Consider the following 23676-nt stretch of genomic DNA (forward strand, 5'->3'; position numbering starts at 1 on the left):
CTTTTGTTATTCCAAAATATCCCAAGAAAAGGGCAGGTCTGTGGCAGCTAAAAATTCTGCACAAACTAGATGGAAGTGCATTCAGTGCGATAAGTACTACTGCGTGACTTGTTTCACTGAGTGTCATGTCTGCTTAAAAGAATAATTATTTTTATGCTTTTAAAAACTGTGTACCTTGTATACCTAATCTGTACTTTGAGCTTCTAAAATGTCTTTAATTTTTCCTAATAAAATTATCTTCAAAAATAAATTTTGTTTTTGTCCGACAAAAATTAAAAAACCTTGCATTTAACGCCATTTATACAAAAATTTCGTGTGCTAATCATTACATTTTATACGCCAGGCCACGTTTTTTAAATTACCATTGATTTATATGGCTACTGAGAATCACCGGCGAGCCACAGGCATAATTACAATAGTTTTCCTGTGAATCACAGCTGATTCATGTGGCATAAACTAATATGCTACCTGTGAGACACACTTGATTCACATGGCAGTTAACGTGTTAAATCATTCTATAATTTTTTAAATGTGACCAGGGACACAGGTAAGTTGCTCTTACCAGTTCCTAGATTGTCTATAATGAACCCCAGCTACAGATTAATCAATTGTTGCTTAGTACAATTTATTTCAATCTGTACGTGAGTATATTGCAATATGACTACATGAGATCAGGCGTATTATAATACGACTGACGGCTATCCAGGCGAATTGTATTCGATCATTTAATTTAGATTGAACAGTTTGTCAGGTGAATTGCAATCATAATTTTAGTTAGTGTTGTGCCATGTACCTACTTATATACCATTTAAAATGAGTGCTAATTTAATGTTTGTGAATAAAGACAATTATTATTATATAGAACTAGAGAAGTTTTACAATGGTAAGTAAACTATATAAACATAACTATAAACTCAAAATATTAATTTTACCGCGGTTGCATTGGCGGGATTCACGTGCACAATTTTGTTTGTTGACAACTTTATATTTCTTTTGTATTAGACTCTTTTTGCTTAAGATACGAAATTAATACAAAAGTCCAGTGGCACAACTAGACAGTAACTTTTGGAGGGGCTTGGGGGGAGGGGGTCTTAAGCACTAAAATATGCAAAATTCAATGTAATCTCATGTGTCTCTGTGTTTTTATGGGAGGGGACGCAAAATTCAATGTAATTTCACGTGTTTCTGCGTTTTTATGGGGGGAAGGTATTGCACAAGTATTAGTAGCATGAAGAGCCATAACTGTAAGAAATATGAAGTTTTTACATTAGCTAGTGGCGGAGATAAACTAATAAATATTATTAATTTAGCTAAAAAAAGTTACATTATTCTATACATTTCATATTGACAACTTTGTAATTATTATTTTACAAAATTGACAAAAATACGTCTTTTAATTTCAGAATACGGAAAAAGCAGTAAAAGAGCATGGACCCTAGAAAAAATAAGACAAGTAAGCGATATTTTAGTTAGTTCCCGGGAAGCAAAAAATAAAGGAACTAGAAGGAATAATAACCAGCTGTGTTACTCACGTATTTATGAAACTATGGAAATTGGTGGAACGAGAAAAGTAATTAAAAAAAGAACCAAGGAAGATGATCACATCATTTTCATAATTGCCTATGAAGAGTTTTATAACAAATTAATTGAAATTCATATAGGTACGGGTCACGGAGGCCGCGATAAGATGTTAATGGCATTGAAATCCAAGTATGCAATTCCCAAACCAGCAGTAGAAATATTTGTTAAATGTTGTACAACCTGTGCGGAAAAAAAGCAACTTCCTAAAAAAGGTGTGGTAGTGAAACCCATTAAATCCAAAGATTTTAATCATCGCGGACAAGTGTACCTTATCGATTTACAGTCAACGCCTGATGGAGAATACAAATGGTTAATGAATTACCATCTTACCAAATTTATTCATCTCAGACCTTTAAAATCTAAGAATGCCAAAGATGTATGCGAAGAACTTCTAAAAATTTTTTAGAATTCGGAGCTCCTATTATCTTGCAAAGTGATAATGGAAGAGAATTTGTAAACCAGATAATCCATGAAATGGTTGCTAAATGGCCCTCTTGCAAGATCATTAATGGTCGCCCGCGTCACCCGCAAAGTCAAGAAAGTGTTGAAAGATCAAACCAGGATGTGAAAAATATGCTTAAATCTTGGCTAAAAAATAATAATTCAACAAACTGGTCCCTTGGCTGCTATTTTGTTCAGTGGCAAAAAAATTCTTCCTATCACAGGATCATTAAACGTTTCCTATACAAAGCTTTATTTGAAGTGGATTTTCAAGTTGGTTTGGTTTCTACTAATTTGCCTTCTGAAGTTATTCATACTATAAACAAAGAAGAAGATTTAGAAACAACTTTAAATAATAGTTCAACTGGAGGTTGTCCAGAAGATACTTTAGCTGGTCGCTACGAAACATCTGATGGAGTACACGATGCCACAATAACTAGCTTACGAGTCGACACGACTTGCAATCACACTGACGACAAATATTCTACTGACATTTATAAAGAAATCGAGACTTCAGTAGTTACCGGCTTGAATAATACAGATGACAGGATGGTACTTACCTATGAGTTAGAAGAACCAATAGACGATTTAGAAGCAAACCATGGAGTAGAAATATTGTATATTGATGATAATGCTACAGAGGAATTTGTGGAAAAAGATTATGAAAATATTTCTCAGCAAAAAACCTGATATTGACAATAAAGAAACTATTACAGATGCTTCGACCCTACGATGTATAAAGTGTGACCAAAATAATTTGCCTAAATCAACAACAACAGACTTGTGATCTATGCAGAAATGAAGAAAAAGTCAAGCAACAAAGAGAAGGATCTGCTCTGGGACAAAAACGCGCTGCAGAAAAAATGTTGGAAGTCAAGCAATAAAAAATTAAAGCCTCTGGATGTAGGCCAAATTGTTGCAATCGAGGTTCCTAAGGTAGATAGAGGGCCACTTGATCTTAAGAATATATTAGGAGCTATAGTAAATGTAACTAACGGTGTTTATCAGATTGGTACTACACATGGCATGTTAAATCGATGGTTTTCCAGGGATGAAATTTCTTATTGCAAAAATAATACCATAATTAACAACCCGGAAGAAAAGTCAATTTCCTTAAAGGAAGCTCTAAGATTGTTTTTAAAGTTTGAAGGACAGGGTTTTAAAAAGTGTTCTTGTAAACCAAGCAAGGTACATTGTCGCAAAAATAAATGTTTATGTTTTAAAGCTCATATGAAATGTAGTAGCAAATGTCATAAAAGTGGACCATGCTGTAATAAATAATAATTTTATCTTTTGTTTGTGACCTCAACCTTAAACTGTTGGTATATTTGTATATTTTCAAAAACATTAAAATCTCTTTAACGGATTTAGGTCAAAGAAAAAACACTTTGGAGAAAAATGCTTGTATCTGCCGATGTTTCAATTTAAATTAGATCATCCTCAGGGCGCTAAAAACAGACAAAATTTATGATAATATCATAAATCAGGGTTAGTAATTATCTGTATATTTAATTCATGTCCATTTTATACAGATAATTATTAACTCTGATTTAATTGTCCATAGGTATTTATAATATTAACATAAATTTTACCTGTTTTTAGTGCCCTGAGGATGATCTAATTTAAATCAAAACGTCGGCAAATACAATTTTTTTCAAAGTGTTCTTCTAGCTTAGACCTATAACTCCAACTAAAATCCACCAACAGTAAATAATTACTCTAGAACTGTAATTTTTACTTTTATTCCAAATAAATTTTTTATTTCAAATATTTATAGCTTAACTTTTTTTTCCTCTCTACTACTAGTTTTGTGAAAGCTAAAAAAAGTCCAAGGCCAAGATTTTTAGCGATACATTCTACATCTATTGCTATAATAACTATATTATACATAGAAATAACAAATTAACTGCAATGAAGAAAAAGTCGAGATGATATTGCTTTTATATAATAATTCGACTGGATGGCCATCAGTCTATTATAATACGCCTGATCTCATGTAGTCATATTGTAATATACTCACATACAGATTGAAATTAACAATAAGCCTACTAAGATTCAGTCATATTATAATACACCTAAAATTACTAGTCAAATTGTGATATTTTGAATTATTTGAACTATATGATAATATGCCTAAGCATATTGAAAAATCCTAGGCATATTACAATACAACATATATAATAAGCCTGGGACATATATAATTTGATGTTTAATAATTCTTTGGTTTCAGACTACTAACAGGGAAAGGAGTAATTTGGGTGGGTCAGCCAATCCATTCTAGTTACATGAAAGAATATTTTATAAAAGCAGGTTATTTATTTAAATAATAAATAACAAACAAAATAAGTCTACTATAGTTTTTTATAACAATAATGTACCTAACAAACAATCACTCTACTGATAACATCTTGTTATTTTGCAGGTTCCAAAGAACCTAAAGAGTAATTTTCTAATAAATTTGAAATAGGTTCTTTTTTATTAAATTCTTCATCATATTTTGATCCTACTGCCCAAAGTGAATCAAGATCGTACAAGGACCTTGCCTTCTTTGAAAAAATATGTAAAGCTATATTTCCTAAATCCATTGCCATCCAATCAGGTGAAGTTTCTCCTTCCAATTTAGGTATTATGTCTGAACTGTATCTTTTAATTTTATAAAGCCTTCTTACTGTTTGAGCAATACCTTGCATATGTCTGTGTGACCTGCCTGATACCACTACTATATAATCAACATATTTAATATCTTTAGGAACACTTGCAACAAAAACATCTTCTCCATTTTGTTGCTGGAGTGTTTCAACTAGGTCTTCAATATCAAAAACCCCAAAGAGTCCATGATTCAAATTTAGGCCCCTGAATCTGTCTTCTATTTCTACTTCCTCTTGTTCTAGAATTGGGGAATATTTCAATCTTTCCCTGTATACATCTAAGATTTCCTCTTCTTCATCCTGGGGGGCAATGTGTTGATGTGTTGATTCATAGGATGTAGTATCAGAATTGGTATTTGTTGATAGGTCATTAGTAGTTTTCTTAGATAAACTTCTACAAGCCGTAAAAAAACGTTGCCTTGTTAAGCTCCTTAAGACTGAATAAGCAATCATTGTTTTAGCATTGAGAGAAAAAGATTTTGAGACCACTGATTTCTGTATTGCAACAACAAAAAACGAACTGCAACGTAAGAATACAATGTTAGTGATTACACTTTACTATTCATTTAAAATAATCCGAAAATATCAAAAAAAGTAAACAAAACAAATTTATTTTGATGGTGGACGAAAACTTTGATTTTGAGGTTAGGTGAGTGAGGAAACGCTAAAAATACTAAAGCTGGGCATACACATAACACAGTCGCCTGTTCAGGTAAACCGTAGCGTGTGTCAGCGTTTGCAGGCAAAGGTACACAGGCGAAGCGACCTGAACAGGCGACCGTAAACACAGAACACAAAGAGGAAAACTTGGGGAAAAAAAGGGACTCCTTGGTCTGTTTTCTGTGACCGTAAAAGAATGAAAAATCGATTCTTTCGACCTGTGCAGTTGTGTTTTCCGGAGCGTGTGTGCCGCTTATCGAATGCCTGCGCAGTCAATTATTTTTCAGTTTGTTGTTGAGCGGGTGCCTCTGTTTACGTTGCATTGTTTATTTACTTTTTTGTGGAATTATATGGATAGAATGTCAGGACGGAAGAGTAATGAAGTAATAGAACAGTTTATGGCGAGTAAAAAGTAAGGAATATCATGATCGCGACAAGAGAAATGCAGCATACGAAAAATTGGTGACAAAGTTAAAGGAGTTGGAGCCCGATACTATAAGAAACTCGGTAGTAAAAAAGATTAACAATTTGAGAAGTAACGTACATAAAGAGAAGAAGAAACATGATATGTCAAAGAAGTCTGGAGCATCAAGAGACGATTTGTACGTACCGAAACTGTGGTACTACAACTTATTCGATTTTTTGAGAGATCAAGACATGCCTAGTTCGTCTGTTTCAAATTTGGATGACGACGATGAAAGTGACAAAGTAAGTAATCAATCAAATAAGAATACTGAAATTTATTAAATAGTTTTCAAATGATACATATTTTTTCACTTCTTATTTTTAAGAATACGACTTTCCTGCCAAGAAAGTTTACCTTTATGCATAAAATAGGAACTGAATTTATCTCGTAGCTGTTTAGCAGTAGAATTCCAATTTCCCTGGTTTTGACGCTCCAATGCGATCATGTTCGACTCGGAGGTATCCAAGCCGGTGCATATAAATAACTTCCCCATCATAATTCTCCTGATGTGTATTATTTGGATGCACATAAGTGGTTGGTTGTTGTTGCATCAAGAAATTATGCAAGACACACGTTGCTATCACTACTTTTATTTTGGTTTTCGGTTCTAAATTGATTTGTAAATGGAATTAGAGAAATCTGGATGCAAGTATTCCAAACGCATTTTCCACCACATGCCTTGCTCTGGAAAGTCGGTAATTAAAAATCTATTTAGAAGTTGTGTCTAGCTGAGCTTGTCGAAACGGCTTCATAATATTCGTTACTAGGGGAAAGGCGTCATCGGCCACAAACACGTAGGGAATTTGTTTGAATTTATCGGAGACATTGCTAGGCTCTGGAATATTGAAGTTATTACTGATCAATCTTTCATGAAATGTAGTATTTGAAAGAACTCCTCCATCTGAAATTCGAACATTAGTTCCAAAATCCACTAAGAGGAACCGATATGTAGCATCCACTATTGCGAGCAGTACCATGCTGCGTCTGCCTTTATAGTTAAAGTAGAACGATCCGGTATTACCTGAGGGAACCATCTCTATATGTTTTCCATCCATGGCCCCGAGACAGTGTGGAAAATGCCATTTTTCCTGAAACATTCCTGCGACTCATTCCCATTTTTCAGCAGAATCAGGAACTGAAAAAAAAACATTATGATTCTTGTGTTCCCTAAATTTATAATTATAATTTGCTAAATTCATTAACATTATATGCCTATTTAAGCTGGAGTTAATAAATTTGTTTGACTCCAACGAACAAGGGCAGCCTCTCTTCATACACCAGCATACCCTATGTCTCGCCATCTTCTAATTATGATTAACAAGGTACACAGTCAACAGTGGCAGATTGTACGAGCCAGACAAGTTTAGCAGCTACCTATTCCTCGCAGTTTGATACTAGTATGTAATTTTTTCGTTAGAGGCATTAAATAAAAAACTTTACGGCAAAAAAAATTAATTTAATTTATATTTATTTATTATTGTACGTACCTGAAGATAGTCCTTTTGTAGCACTTTATATATAGCTTCACATGTCTCTGGAATTATTTTACCAAGAGCTTGGGGCGATATTATAGTAGAATACTTGAGGCCAGTTGCAAGGAATCTTAGGGTAGCTGTCAATCTTTCATGGGCGGAAATTGCAGCTGTCATAACTGTATTGTACTTTTGTATCAAAGGGGTTACCATTGACAATAATTTTTGGTAGACTTCCTCGCTCATCCGCAAATAATTACGGTAATCCATTGGTTCGGAACTTAATTCTTGTAGTAATTTTGTGTGGGTGTAGTCATTCCTTTTCAAAAGCCAGTCTTTACACCAGGTTTTGCGTTTTTTTCTTTGTTTTTGAAAACATTTAGTCACCACTACTAAACCGACTAAAGCGATCGCGTCGTCTTCTTGATTGGTCGCCATCTCAAACTGAACTGAATCCCTCCGCTTTTTACCGTAACGTGTATGTGCTCTTTTACCTGTGCAGGAATACCTGCAGAGTAACCTGCGCAGGCCTACCGTACAGGTAAACCATTACGTGTATGGCCGCCCTTAACCAGTGTTGCCGGTTTCGCCTTATAGTCCGGGAGTCAATGACAGATATGACCTCGTGATGTGCGGAGAGCACGAACTTATTAAATATACCTGGACTGCCAATTCAATGAAAAGTCATTTTGCGTGATTGTGTCCTTTCGATGTTGGACACTCTGATAAATTTTAGTTGTGCAAAATGTAGGGAAACAAAACATTTAAAGTTTTTGAGAGGTGATGTTTACAAAAATACAAAATAGAAAGTAAAATCTGTATTGTTGTGAGGAATTAATAATGAGTTACTTATATTATTGGGTATTACGTCACTTTTAGCAAAAATCAATTTAGAAATTTTTATCACACGCTCAAAAAATTGAAAAGAAAAAAATTTATATATATTGATTTTTGCTATAAGTGACGTAATACCCAATAAAATAAGTACCTAACTCACAAAATAGAAAGTTACATATTGGTATGTAAGATAGTTGCGTTAGATCTGTGATTTTTCTTGTACTTCTTTACGAATTTCGTTAAAATTTATAAAAGAAAGTAATCCTCACCTAAAATGAGACAAAGTTGCAATCAACTTGGAATAGATGCATGCACTTTAAAATATTTGTTTTATTATTCTGATAATCTTGAATCTTATAAATCTAAACTTAAACTTGAATCTTATAAATCGTAATACCATGAAAATGATGTTCTTCATTTAAATTTTTGCTTATATTAACTTAACAAATTCAGTTAAAAACACTTTTATTTTCTTTCTATTTTTACTATTACGAGTTTTACTTTCCTTCCATGTACAGCGTGTTTCCACAATAATAGGTACAACCATCTATAAAAATTAAAATATAGATGATTTTATGAGGGTTTGTAATTAGCAAGGGTTTATATAGTAAAAATATATTATTCTATCATAAACAACACGGACAGACAATTCACAAGAATTCGGTTTTGAGAAACAGTGAACCAGGTATTTGGTTAATAAATAAAGATGGTGATACATTATTCACGCATTAAATAAGGAGGAAGGTACATCGCCTGTTCCAGACGATATACCCAAGCCTCGTTTACAAATCGCCAAAAACTAGACAATCCGCTATACACACTCGTCAAACGTCAACGTCGTCAACTTCATTACCGTGATTCAATATATTTTTTGTTGACAACACTAAAAATTTTCAGAGTGACCAACATCAAAAGGACTCAACCACTATACAACCACTATAAAAATGGCGGCCTTCAGGCAGTGGTCATTTTTGGGTATCGTGGCCATATGCATTAGCAGTCCACGTATATATATTAAGTTCGTGGCGGAGAGTGAGTGACTGAGTGTTAAAAAACGACAGGGTAAAGTGTAGTGCAGTAGGCAACTGGAGGCCGTTACTATGCATATAGGTCTCCTCATGGATCCTCTGTGCTCCATCGAGGGCTACGAGAGGCCAATAGCCTTGGAAAAACCCATAACGCTCTCTGATTTGAAGGACTTAAATTCGCTCGGTACACTATAGATCTTACACAAGATAGTGAGTAGATGGCACCTTAAATGCCAGTTTTCGGTTAAAAAATCCGTCACTAGTTGAATTTCGCGCCTTTTTATCGCAGTAGAATTCTGGTGAGGTAGGCAGAGGGCCTGTCTCAAGGCAGGTGGTTCAGTCCATCTTTGGAGACTCCACTTGTTCAGCAGATTATGAGTTTACGCCCTACTGGCTGTTTCGCAGATCCTTGTCTAGCAAGGGTTCTGCTTTCTCGTTTCCAGGATGGCCTGTGTGCTCAGGCAGCCAGTCAAACTGAACCCTGTAGCCCACCTTTACCAGTTTCTCCAGAACCTTTTGACACTCCAGTACCAGCTTGAGGCTCACTTTTTCGGCCGTAATAGCCTTAATGGCAACCCTGCTGTCCAAGCCGATTGATAGGATTATGTTGCAGTGACCACAGTTTAGGCTTTCCTATCCGCACTTCAACTGTCGGGTGCGTATTAATGTAAAACTACCCGTCGTAAACCCTACGCGTTTCGGTTCAATAATAAAAAGCCAAAAACTTTAATACACTAACTTATATTATTAACTAAAAATCAGGCAGTTTAAATTGGTTAAAGACATGTAGTGTACTAAAATTTATAAAGAAAAAACAAACCTACTGTCCCGGTCCCGTTAATATAAACTCGACCGAGTTCTTTTAAAGTTTTAATAGCACTATTCAAATTATAGAAAAATATAAACAATTTCTTTAGCGGACGATACAGCGATACGGCATCTTTTCATCTGCTTCGCATCGCGGCTTAATAATCACCGAAGAAACATAAATAATAAAATTACACGCGGTTCAAACTGATAAAAATTATAGCGGGTGGCTCTGACATCAACAAGACCACATGCTTCCCTAGTGAGTATACTCTGTTGGTATGCGGGACTCCACCACAGAGTCGAGTACCAGATCTTTTATTCATTCTGAAGCCATTTGTATACCAGAGAGTCCCTTATTTAGTAGTGTAGGGCCATTGGAGTGCTGCTACTTCTCTCTACCTGCGATACAGGTCACAAAATCCTTGTAATCCACAGTCTCACGTCCGATACAGCCACTTCTCGTTAGAAGGAAAAATACTGTACGTCCTATGACCAGATTCTTGCATGACCAGTCGCGCCAGCCCGTAGATCTCCAAGGACATGTAGCCTATTCGCAGTCCTAAATTGCTTCAAAATACACCACCAGGTCCAATGGCGGAAAGCTCAACAGAGTTTCTAGCGCTCTAGCTGGCGCCGTTAGCATGGAAACCGTTATACTAAAACATGCAAGGCGCTGGACTTGGTCCGGATTTTTGCTTTCTCTAAACATGGCCACCAAACGATAGTCCTGCATATATGTAATGAGAGGTTTGATAATAGATGAATAGATCCAGTGAAGGATCTTAGGGAACAGATCCCATGTGTTGCCGAAACCACTGTAACGCGCAATTTGCCCTCTTAATTCTGGTGCCTGCGTTATCGTACCAAGAGAGTTTGGAATCTAATGTGATTTCCAGAAACGAACTGTCCTGGAGTATAGCAAGTGTACTCCACCCAGAGAGGTGTCTGCGCCAAAGTATCCTCATGAATAGTAGAAGCTCTGATTTTTGGGGTTCATCCTGAGACCTCCGAGAGGCATTATTTGTCCGCTATACGCAGAGAACTCTTTTGTCGGGCCGTCCTTTCCCAGGCACAGAATTACCAGTTCATCAGCGTAGGCCTCTGTGTAGCGCATTAGTATCTCGTTTTTTTTTTCGTGCTATTGTTCCACCAGGTATTCTTAGCATTTGCGTGTCTCCGTCCAAGTAGACGGCTGCCCTCGAATGCCGCGACTATCGCACCAGTCACAAGATTGACAGTTCCGATCTTAGTGTAAACCGGACAAGCGTATCTTGCCGGCATGTCCACAAGACCACCGATTAGTTCCTCTCAAAAGTGGTCCCAATCAGTGTTCCTCGAATATCTGTCGGCTGTCGTGTCATACCAAGCATGTTCCTCCAGCTTAAATAAGATGTGACTTTGGTCAGTGAAGTCACATTGTGACCTGAAGGGACATCCTCCATGAGCCAAAAATGTTCACAGCGTTGGGTGAACAGATCGTGAGATTGATGACGGATTGGCCCCTATTGTATTAGAAAGTGGGGACATCGCCCCGGTTGAGAAGAAGAAGTTAACCAGGGAGCGGCCTCTTGGTTCTCATCTCCACATCCTTAAAGGCCGTGATGCGAATTTGAATCACAGCCTATGACAAGCGGGAGACCCAAGTCTTCGCAATATTTGACCACTACAATAACGACCGGGAGGGGAGGGGAGTAAAAATTTCAATGGGAAAGTAGGCAGAGCAGACTACCAGGTCTTTTCCCAAACCTAGTAAGAGTTTGACGGCTACTAGGTCCCTTGTGCAGAGACCTGTGAGAGGAAAATAACGCACATTCGTAGTTAGAATGCAGGCGCGAGGATTTTCGCAGAGTACATGTTTGTGCAATGTACCGCTAGTTAAACCTAAGCCTTTAACAAAGCCCTAGTAAGTTAAGGGCTCCTGTAACATATGAAATCCGTTCGCTGCCAACCCATATCGATGGCAGTTTTTTGTAACCAATTTATGAAATGTCGCATAAAAAATCCGAGTTTTACGATTTGCGGAGAGCTCATCATAAGCATAGAAATTGAGATGAGCTCATATGAACGACTCAACGAACCTTCTGAGGTTAAAAAATAATTTGCTGCAAACTCTGACGATAAAGTCTTTGAACCGTTCGTTCACGAGCGTGCAACCTTGAGCCTGCCAATGACTTCGGCGGTGTTGACTGGAATTTTGTAAAATTATAAAAAAAAAGGATTGGATTGTTACTCGAAATTGATAAACAATTATATTTTATTATTATATTACAAATAAATATAAGCTCATGGTTCTATAAAAGTAGGCTTTTTCTCCAAACTCTAAAATGAGAGGCTCAAATTTTTATGTTCCATAGTTTTCATTTATCAATGTATTCCAGTATTCACGGAGTTTTTCACACCTGACAAAATTGGCAAAAAGACTTCGAAAAGACCTTAAAGGATATTAAATCACTAATTCAAGGATTTTTTATTATTCAAATAATAATAATAATGATAATAATAATAAAAACTTTCACAATTTAAGTTAGATTTACAAATAGTTCTATTCTAAACATAATTGTACTATTGTGAAAAGAAGCGAAGTCCAGATGCAGAAAACCTATACAAATAGGTTTGTCTACCCTGCCCTTCTTAACCTTAGATATCCATAGTACCTTAATTCAAAAGAAAAACCTTACAATTCATAAATAAATATTGTATATTATCAATATGCATATATTTTAAAATAGCAAATAGAAAGGAGACAGATTTAAAAAGTTTAAAGGAAAAAAATTTGTGAACAATGAAAAATGTTTTTTTATTACAGGCATATTTTTTTTACTCAACTCTCCTGCTGGAAATAATAATTAAAGATTTTATGTTTAAAGATTCGTGGTTCCAAAATCTTGAAACCATCGGGAATAGAGTGGTAAAGCTTTGAAATACTATAGGAAAATCTCCGTTCATAAATAGATGTTCGATGTACAGGAGGTGTTATCAAACCTTTAAATCTAATTATATTATGTATTTATATTATGTACATATGCGATCTATAAATAATTTTATTGTTAAGATATATAGGTGTCTTATAAAATAATAACCTATTATAAAAAGATGCACAGTGCACTGTACGCTTGGTTTCCATTTTAAGCCAGTTTGTTTCAGAGCGTTTATTAGAAATTCTTTCATTACGGATTCCATAGATATACCGCACACAGGAATTTTGCACTCCTTGTATACGTTTTTTTTGAATTTGTGTCAAGCAGTTTCCATAAACGACATCTCCATAGTCAAACACAGATAGAACGAGAGCGTTACATAAAATTTTTTTTAATCTTTGCGATAGAATGTGTCGATTGATGTATAATAATTTAAGTCTAAGATAAGCTTTTTGGATACAATGAGTTACGTGCTGGTCAAATCGCATTTGACGGTCAAAACCAAGATTTTTTATATTTTCCTTTATTTCTAAAGACACGTCACCTATTTTAACATTAATTTGATTTTTAATAATTTGGACGTCATTTTTACGACCAAATATTAACAAACAACACAAATAGAGTTCTACAAATAGAAAACACATGCAAGAAAAACAATGTCATTACAAGTGACCCCACCAGAGGTGTAAGCTTAAGCTTAATTTAATGATAAAATGCTTGGGTTAAACTAAGTAGCAGCCGACAACAAAATATGCTGATGGATTGAAAGTTAAAAACTGCACCTAGGACTTTAGTACTTACCTATACCATACCTATAGCATAGGATCCTAGTACGACAATATGGCAAAATGTCCTAAGATTTTTTTTTAATGATTTTAAAAACTAATACTTTAAAATATGCTTTCTATTTCTAAATATTAGATTCCAAAATAAATTATCCAGTAAAGTTCAATATGGAGCAGAATTCATCTTGTTCTTAAGGTCAAAACATACTCAAAATGTGACGCCAACCCTGAGCGAAGAGCAATTTCGGCAGTATCAGTGTATGAGCAATTTTGGATTCTATACAAATCTTAGAGTCTGAAATTTTTAAAGGCAAATAGAAAAATGGTAACTCCTGTAAATTTTACTTTTAACATATTTACTTTTTGCCTCTTCATTACTAATTTTGATTCAACTTATAATATTTACTTAGGAATAGTACTCGGTAATTGGGGAAGTAATTCCTTAATGCATTTATTACACTATTAATTGGTCTTTATAAATTTTCCATAACCCTTTGTAACACTTTATAAATTCTACTTTATACATCTCTATATCTCTTTTATTTGTGTTTTATTGGCATTTATTTTATAATATTTACCATATAAATTACTTCTGAATTGAGTAGGGGTAATTCCTTGTATAATTTACAAAATTTTTTCAAACCTTTATACATTTACCATAACACCAAGTATAAATTATACTTTACAGACTTTGTTCTTCATACAACAAAGTTCCTAATCCATTGTGAAACTTGGACGAATTTTTAATTTTATTTAATGTTTTTTATTTTATGCTTCTATAATTTTTTATTGTATAACTTGTAAATTGTTTGCTATAATCTCTTTTTATAATATAGTAATATATTTGGTGAATATTTTTGGTTTAATTTCTGAAACCCAGACCTATGTATCCAGTAGCAAATGTGTGGGTCTTTCAGAAATTATAGTACGCGGATAGAAAAAGTGATAAACGGAGGACTTTGTTTAACAAGGAGATAAAAAAAAGTACTAATTTTACACTTTTTCAATCTGCTTATTATAGTTTCCGAAAGAAACACATATTTCCCGCTAATTTTAAGTGCACGGTGTAACAAAGCAAAATTCCAATTTGGCGCCGTAATCAAATGTTTTTCCGCCATTATGACGTTACAAATTTATTTTCGTTTCCTGTTAGTATAACTTCTCGACATTCAGAGGGCGCAACATTCATCGACGTTTCAGTGTTATGTATTGTTACTATTGGCTCTTATGGGAGTTTCCTATCTAAGTAGTATTAATCTATGGTAAAGTTTTTTTTATAGGATTAACATAACCCTAACTAGGTATTTTGGTATTTTTTAGAAAAGCGGCAAATAAAATGTCCACAATCCATTAGACAAACTATTCTTAAAGCTTACATATATAAATTATTATTAAAACGTATTAACATCATTTTTAGAACTTACTTAGTAAACTGTTGAGGTGTTAGTGAAGTTCCTGTAGGCCCCCTAATCCTCCCTGAATTAGTCTGAACTAGGTTTCCATATATAAAACACAGGTATTTTTAATAATTTTATTAATTCCATCAGTAAACTGAGCAAAATATTTGTCCTGTGGTGAATTGCTCCTTTGACAGTAATTTGAAGGCAACAAAAGTAAACTGGGATGTTAACATTGCTGTTAGTACTACAGTATGGTAGTGTTAAGGAATCTTAAATGTTTCTGTAACTTATGACAAAATGATATATTTGGTGTGACCAAAGGCATTCACAGGCCCACATATTTAAACTATTAACTACAGTATTGGCCATAGGCATATGAACAAACTGTAAATTTTAATTTCTCATCTTAATTTTTTAATTAATAGTATACTTTAGAACCTTGTAATTGTTTAGCAGATTATGCCCAACATTTTGTGATTATGGTATGGTGTGAATTTTTCTTCAAAGACTTGAAATCACACATTGCAGAAGCTTACCATGTGAAAGATCAATTGTTCGATACAGCTAGGCAGTTTAGAATGTTGGAAAGGTCTACTGTAGGCAACATTGAAATGTTTCAGTAGCATAGATGTGTCTTCACAAAAAAGAAGTTGGGTTGGCCTGGTTAGTCCAAGGTTCTAAAACATTATTAAGCAGATTTTATATGAAAAATCATAACTTAAGGAAAGAATTGAGGAACTCGGGCTAAAAATTGGGGAATTATTTGTTGTAATAGACATAGATTTAAACTTTATTATACTCTATTTCAGAAGTGTGTAGAGCAATAAAACCTCATTAGGTATGCAAAAGTGGTACCTGGTGATCCACCAATATTTTATGCCACTACCTTAGTTGGGTATTAGTTTCAATGTAAAATTCTTTCTTTTCGTTGATTGCAGGTAGTGCCACCCGGTTTTGGGTCAATTTATGAGTTTTGCCCATTGTTACCCACTGATAAACATTGAAAACGGTTCGCCAAAGGCGTGCAACTGGGACTTGTTTTTTACCTTATAATTAATGTACTTAAATGCTATTTTATTTTAGAAAGTTACTTTTGTTTAAATGGAATAATATATTTTTTTCACAAATTTATTGAACATAATATGTAGAGTAAAACAGTTGAAAATGTCACTTTTGGATCTGGCACTTTTTGAACAGTATATAACAATTTTAAATTATAATAGATTGTAGTCTTCTTCGTCATCTGACGAACTGTCATCACCTCTTGACATTATAATTAAAGGATCGACTGTCTGATCGATGAGGTTGTCAACATCCCACATTTTGTCCTCTTACTTAATTACATGCTGGACTGCTTTTCGCCAATTCTCTGGTGTCGCTTCCGTAATGGCTTGATCAAACAGTAGCTTAACATCTTTCATTTTAAAAGTCGTGTTTTGTCTTGCTACAAATCCTTTTACCTGCGCCCATCTCAGTTCTATAGGATTTAGTTCGCAATGATATGGCGGTAAGCGCAGTACAGTTATATTATATTTTTCGGCTATATCTTCCACGGCGTATTTCATGAAACGAGTTTTGTGTAAGTTTGCTATTGCCAGCAGTTCTTTTTTTATCAAATTTGCTTCAAACGCAATACCTTTTGCAGTCAGCCAATCGATAATTTCTTGCTTTCTCCAACTTGAAGTTGGCGTCTTCTCTATTCGCCGTGAATGATAGCTTGCGTTATCCATAACCACCACCGAATTAGCCGGAAGAAATTTTATCATTTCACCAAAATAGTCCTCGAAAACGTCTGAGTTCATGTCTTCATGGTAATCTCCTGTGCGAGTCGACTCAAAGGTTAGCAGACATTCTTTTAAAAATCCCTCTTCGCTTCCAATATGTGTGATTATAAGTCTTTTTCCTTTTCCCAAAGGTACTTTAATACCCGTAGATAGGCCTTCTATGAAAGCTTGGCGAGCACTGGTTATATTTTTGTGTTTCCACATTTTTTGGACTATATAACCTTCGTTAATCCACGTCTCATCAAGATAAAAAACTTTCTTTTGCTCCCTGCGGTACTGCTTGATACTTCTCAACTATTGTCGTCTCCAACAAACAATTTCGTCGCTCTCCAGTAAAAGTGCTTTGCGGTTATGCTTTTCCCAGGCAAAATCCATATTTTTTAAAGTTTTCCATAAAAGTTTTCTACTTATCAACGGAATACTGTCATCTCGGCCAAGCTCCATTAAAATTTTGTCTAGGGTGGGTATTTCCTTTTTAAAATAAAAAGAGTGAACTTTTCTTCGAATTATACATTTAGCATTTTCATCAAGGACTTTTGTAGGTCGTCCTGGCTTTTGCTTGGGAGATTCCACTTGACCTGCTACTTTTCTTTCCCGCAACAATTTGAAAATGGTGGCCTTTCCAATTCCACTCATTCGAGAACATTTTTCAACAATTTCTTGCACAGTAAAACTAGGGTAATCGTGTTTTATGCAATCATGTACATTTAAAATAATAACTTTTTCACTCAGCGATAGTGGAGAATTTTTAGTACATCTTTTCGTTGGACTGAATACCTCCATTTTTTAAATATTGGGATAATAATATTGTGATTACACTACAGCGTAGCAGTGACTACTAATGTTTAAAATATGATTTAAAAGTATTTATAGTCTGTATATATTACCTGACCCCATTTTTGCATGTTACAAAGCGTTAAAAGATAGGTACCTATACAAAAGGATTAAAAGTATTTATTTAGTATTTAATCTCTTTCAAAATAAAGGCATTTAATCCGTGAAAATTAAATTCATAAATATTATAAGTACCTGCGCCTATGAACTACCACGAAATGTAGCCAAACAGAACGGAATTCCCCAGTTTATTGCTCTATACACTTCTGAAATAGAGTATAGACAATAACAATTTATAAAAGCAAATATGTTTTTAATTTTGAGCTATGGAAGCTTCCATGTGACACCCCTCATTAGTGCATTTTTGTATATAGTTCTTGGATATTTCATCTAAAAATAAATTTTTTAAAAAGATCTCAATCCATGCATACCTTTTATTTACCAGCTATAAGGTGCCATGATCATGTCATAAACTTTCTTAACTGAAAATGTATAAATTATGAGACAGTTTTACCACTTACCAAAACTCTAGTTTTAATCTTATCCCGAAGATGCTAACATCCTTAGCGAAACATGTGTCGAGAGTAAAAATAAAGAGTTTTAGCTAGTGGTAAAACTGTTCATAATTTGAGAGTCACACCAAAGGTTCCAACCACAGGACTATGAAAATGTATAGTTAAAAATTTTCATTCAATTTGTTTACTTTTAAACCTTCAGATCATTTTCAAAAGATAACTTACAGAAACCTTCATTCTTATGAAACTCACTTTCATAATTATTTTGAAATACTTAAAGTAAATAATACCATTACTATAGTAGATAGAAGATAGTAAGGTAATGAAAATCTATAGGTTAATTTCCTATATGTATTTTTAAATGCAAATTTAAACAATTCCTTCTATAAAGGATTAGCTATTATAATGTAATGTTTTAAATATATATATTGTAAAATCAAGTTTGATTTTTTTTAACATATTTATCTTGAATTTAATTATAACTTACAGGCTTGGTTAAATTAACTAAGCTTGCATCATGGCTGCCTTTTACCAAGTTAAAAATAAGGAACTTCTTATTTATTAAGTTAATTTATTATTTCATGTTTAAGTCTATTTTTCATTAAAATGTTAAACACAGATTAATATTAATAAGAGGCTTTTTGATAATGATAATTAATGTATTCTAAAATTGATTGCTCAAAATAAAAGATAAGCTCTTAATAGCCATTATTCTTAATTATTCATATTGTTTTGGCAACTATTTGTAATTATTCATATTGTTCATTCAAAAATGAGGGATGGAGCAGTGGATTGATTACAAAGGGTATCCAATTCAAAACACTGCATTAAGAATTAGAAAACAAAACCTTGGACCACTATATTTGTTTTCAGGGGTGTTCAAACATATTTACACATCAATGTACTTCAACAGCTTAGCAGAGTGTGTGTGATCTTGTGAAAGGGTAGTAAATTTTATACTTACTTCAAAAACTTAACTTACCAACTTACACAATTAACTTACCAAGAGACACATCTGATATTTCCAAGAATTGACTAAACAATCACAGTTCATATCATCATTTTGCATGTTTATACGCATTCAAGTAAATCAAATTTTGAAAGCTTTTTAACTTCACATCCTCTTATTTTTATACAGTTCTATCGTATCATTTTCATCTTACCTTTATATTTAATAATTGGCAGTTTCACTAAGTAATTTAATGGAATAGCTGGATTAAGCATTCCTATAAAATTTATTTCAAAGAAGTAGTGTTAGTAATTCATTAGGCCAGGTGATAATTATGTCCATTTAATTCAATGTTCCATTCTAATATAATTTGAGTGCAAACTGAGAATTGGTTTTATTGAGTCTATAAATAGATATAGATATAATATATATATATATAGATATTGGTATGGTAATAATATAACCAAAGCAGTATTTAAAATATTCTATAAAGCTAATAATAACATACATATAGCACAATACAATAATAAAACAGACAAATAAATGTTGGGAAGAAAAATGAAAGATTTTTTTTATTTTTAGTTATTTTTTTAAGTTAAATAGTATTTCGGTTGATGGTTCATATGTTCTGCTTTTAAAACTTATTTTATTCTATTTCCACTATCAAGATAAATAACAGGATTGGATAATCCATCCTTTCACCCTTTTGAGAGTAGTCAGCAGCAATTTTTGGAATTTTTAAAAGTCTGCTTATTTTTATTTTAGGCCTTCTGCAGTTAAGTCCAATCAACCAATAAAGATGGATGAAGATGACGCCAAGGAATACCGCTGGGAAACGGGTTATGAGAAAACTTGGTAAGTTCACTTAATATATAATTGTAAAAGATCTGTCCACAAAAAGTATTTATAAATAATAAAAAAAAAAAATAAGAACATCGTATTGTGCTAGTTGATGTGTTTAGCACATTCAGACTTCATGCTTTTTAATTTGCTTGTAAAGTTTTTTTGGAAAGGATGAAAAAATCACCAAATTTTTCGATACACACTATGGTATTTTAATAAACTTATTATATGCCAAAATGGCAGAAAAAATATTAAAAAGTATCGATTATAAATATAAATAAACTAATAATTTTATTTCAATGTGATAATTTCCAAGCTAACCGGAAATTTTCAAACTTTTACAGGTGCTTTAAAAGATATACTCATATAAACATTTTTATTGCACCATGTATAAAACAGTGCAGAAGAATGAAACTAACCTAACACCTAAATAAAAGCTGAGCTGATTGAAGTATCTACCTTAAGGATAAAGACCTGGTTACCGCTTTTTTCTTAATTTTCACTAAAAGACGTATTGAAGTTTTTCCGTTTTTTTTTTACAATTTTAATTTGTCAATGAAAAGATTTTTATATCATATTTATAGGGAGGCTATTAAAGAGGATGATGATGGTTTCCTGGAGGCTTCAGTGGCGGATATTATCTTAAGAGCAAAACGGCGGAGACAGAACCAAAAACAAGGTCACACTAAACTTGGAATGATGAGGCATCTGTTCTTAATTTTGGACTGTTCTGAAGCTATGGGAAGTCAAGATTTAAAACCTACCAGAATGTTATGTACATTAAAGGTAAAATTACTTTTATACCTTCTATTACTTCTCTACAAGAAAATATGTATTTAAATAACATAAAAATGATCTAATAATATATTGGCATTATATTTCTTAATTAATTATCAAAACTTGGTAAGGTTGATACAAGAGTTATGGGAAATTTTATTTTTAATAAAATGGCTATCAGGAGGGAAACCATATTAATTCTTATTCTTATTACATAGAGATTTGGATTTCTATTATAATAACATATTCATGATCTTTTTTGTAATTTTTTTATTCACATTTTATGTCATCATTATTAGTCTAATTATAAAATTATTTAATGTTTAGTAACAAACAATAACAATGTAATGTTATCATTTTGACACTTTTTTTAGAATATATTTTTTTTACTAAAGTATTGCGCGATATTATAGTGTGCTACATAGGTAAGCAGCAATAGAAATGTTGCAAGATCTGTTAAGCTATGTCAGCAGATATTTTGTTTGTTGCTAGTTATCTATGCCAACATTCTATGTGTGCATGGTAATTTATGGTATAGTACCTGCTTCAGAAATTACTCTACTAATATAATAAATAAAGCTACACAGCTACAAATGATTTTGCAAATATAAATTAAAATCCAGGAATTCCTAAAAGGGATTTTGCCAAAGAGGCTACTACTTCCCATAGTACTATTGTGAGGGTACTAAAAAATATAAATTTAATTCTTATAAGTTTTCTGTGTCCCAAACTGTATATTCTGTGAATCTTCCAAAATGTTCACACTTGATAACGAATCTTATTTTTACACTTTTTATAGTAGTTTTTTTATAGTTTTTATAATAACAAATTATTAAGTATCATTTATACCAATGAGTTTAGTCAAATAATTAAGACTCCAACTAGAATAGTCCAAATAAGTCAGACTCTGATTGATTATTTAATTTCAAATGACAAATCTCTTTCGCATAAAGTCCATCAAACTCCTAAAATTAGTGACCATTCTATTATATCAGTTTCTATAGATTAATCGAAGGAACAGCCAATGGATATAGTAAGTTATACTAGGTTTTTTAAAACCTATAAATGCAATAAACTTCAGGAAGAAATGCTTACATGCAATTGGAATAGAAATAGTTCAGATGTTGACTTACTAGCTAATACTTTTGTCATAGATATTAGAACAATTCTTAACAGTATGTGCCCAAGGATTAAAATTATGCAAAAATAGAAATATGCTGATAAAAAATGGATAACTCAAGATATAAGGGAGCAAATGTAGGAAAGGGATCGATTATATAAAAGGGATACCATAGAAAATAACGACAACATTTGGAATAAATATAAGGCTATAAGAAATAACAAAGTAAGCAAGATAAGAGTTGAAAAGGACAGATTTTTTGCGAATACCATAGATCTAAATAAAAATAATCAAAAAGAACTCTGGAAAAATCTAAAGACGCTTTTGCCAGAAAAAAACCAAAACATGCCTAATGAAATAGGTTTGAAAATGAAATTGCACATAGATTTAATAATTATTTCGTGAATAGTATTGATCTTATTCTTGCAGATATTCCACCAGCAGCAAATGGTCAAACATATTTCATTAATCCACCTACAGTCTAGAATACCTTGACACAATTTAATAAAGTTTCGATGACTAAAATGAAGGAAATACTTAAAAATCTAAAAAACGTTGTTGGTGGGGAGAGTGGCATCTCTAAGTAGGTTCTTTGCGATGTTGCTTATGTTGTGGGTAATCGTCTTTTGAATATTATCAATATATCCTTAAGTACTGAGATTTTTCCGCAATCCTTGAAACTTTTTACTATTGTTCCTGTTCCAAAAGTGCAAAACACTAAATTGTGTAATGAATTTCGGCCAATTAACACCGTACCTATTTATGAGAAGCTCCTTGAAGTATGTGTTAAGGAACAGTTACTGGAACATTGTAATATAAATAAAATAGTTGTACCTAACCAGTCGGGGTTCCGTGAGAATCATTCATGTGAGTCTGTCATTATTAATATAGTTGATAATTTTCTCAGGGCCCTTGACTCTGATAATCTAGTACTTGCTGTGTTTTTGGATTTTAAGAGAGCGTTTGAAACCTTGAGTAGAGAAATGTTAATTAGGAAATTAGAACGGTTAGACCTTAAACATAATGTATTGAAGTGGTTTTAATCTTATCTAAGTGGTAGAGTTCAGCGAGTCATGTACAAAAATAGTTCATCTGAAAGGGTTAATGTAAAGCATGGTGTGCCGCAGGGAACGGTCTTCTTGCTATTTTTATTGTTTGCGGATGATACAATGTTATATGTGGTGGGTAAAGACATTCATCAACTGCAACAGGTCATGAACGTTGAACTCAATAAGTTATTCATCTGGCTTTGTAGAAATAAACTAAGTTTAAATGCAAGTAAATCCAAGTTTTGTATATTTGGCAAGAGATCTAGATTAAGTTCTATAGACATGGGCAATATACAGATTTCTGTGAATGGGGAAAGTATTTTGTATGCTAAAGAAATTAAATATTTGGGAACAATTTTCGATGCCAATCGGAATTTCCATGCTCATGCAGATTATGTAATGAGAAAAATTTGAAAAAAAGTGGGATTTATCACAAGAAGTAAAAAAAAATTGTCAATGTATATCAAATTAAAACTTTACAACGCCATTGCTCTTCCTCATTTACAATTCTGTTCAACATTATTGTTTAACTTGCCACAGTATAGAATTGACCAACTGGAAAGAATTCAAAATAGGGCTATGAGACTGATTCTAAAATGTAATCGTTTACTCCTGTTGTCTCTATGTTGGGTGTCCTAGATATGATTTTTGTACATCAAAGAATTTTGTATAACGTCTATTTGTTTATTTTTAAATTAAAACATCAGATGCTTCCCGATTATATTTGTAATAAATTAAGAGTTTTTGGAGATATACATA

At 33.2% G+C, this 23676-nt stretch overlaps 2 protein-coding genes across 6 annotated transcripts in view; one reads left to right on the top strand and one right to left on the bottom strand.

Annotated features, from left to right (window-relative positions):
* Nucleotides 1-4318: 4318 nt before the first annotated feature.
* Nucleotides 4319-5330, bottom strand: LOC126746212 (mitochondrial assembly of ribosomal large subunit protein 1). Its single transcript, XM_050454366.1, has one exon. It carries the CDS (start codon nucleotides 5121-5123, stop codon nucleotides 4434-4436), a length of 690 nt encoding a protein of 229 aa, XP_050310323.1. The 5' UTR covers nucleotides 5124-5330; the 3' UTR covers nucleotides 4319-4433.
* Nucleotides 5331-5981: 651 nt separating this feature from the next.
* The window catches only part of LOC126746351 (general transcription factor IIH subunit 2), a 41292-nt gene continuing 23597 nt past the window's right edge, over nucleotides 5982-23676 (top strand). The window contains exons 1-3 of one of the 5 annotated variants that reach the window (XM_050454572.1): nucleotides 5982-6038; nucleotides 19894-19983; nucleotides 20556-20757. In XM_050454572.1, coding sequence (XP_050310529.1) covers nucleotides 6016-6038; nucleotides 19894-19983; nucleotides 20556-20757 — 315 coding nt within the window. In that variant the 5' untranslated portion in view covers nucleotides 5982-6015. The other 4 variants (XM_050454571.1, XM_050454575.1, XM_050454574.1 and 1 more) reach the window with 4 other exon arrangements.

The sequence above is a fragment of the Anthonomus grandis genome, chromosome 17 (assembly GCF_022605725.1).
Source record: "Anthonomus grandis grandis chromosome 17, icAntGran1.3, whole genome shotgun sequence".
Taxonomy (NCBI): Eukaryota; Metazoa; Arthropoda; class Insecta; order Coleoptera; family Curculionidae; genus Anthonomus; species Anthonomus grandis.

Coding starts and splice junctions, on each gene's coding strand:
- LOC126746212 (XM_050454366.1), bottom strand. CDS start 5,123: ATGATTGCTTATTCAGTCTTAAGGAGCTTAACAAGGCAACGTTTTTTT.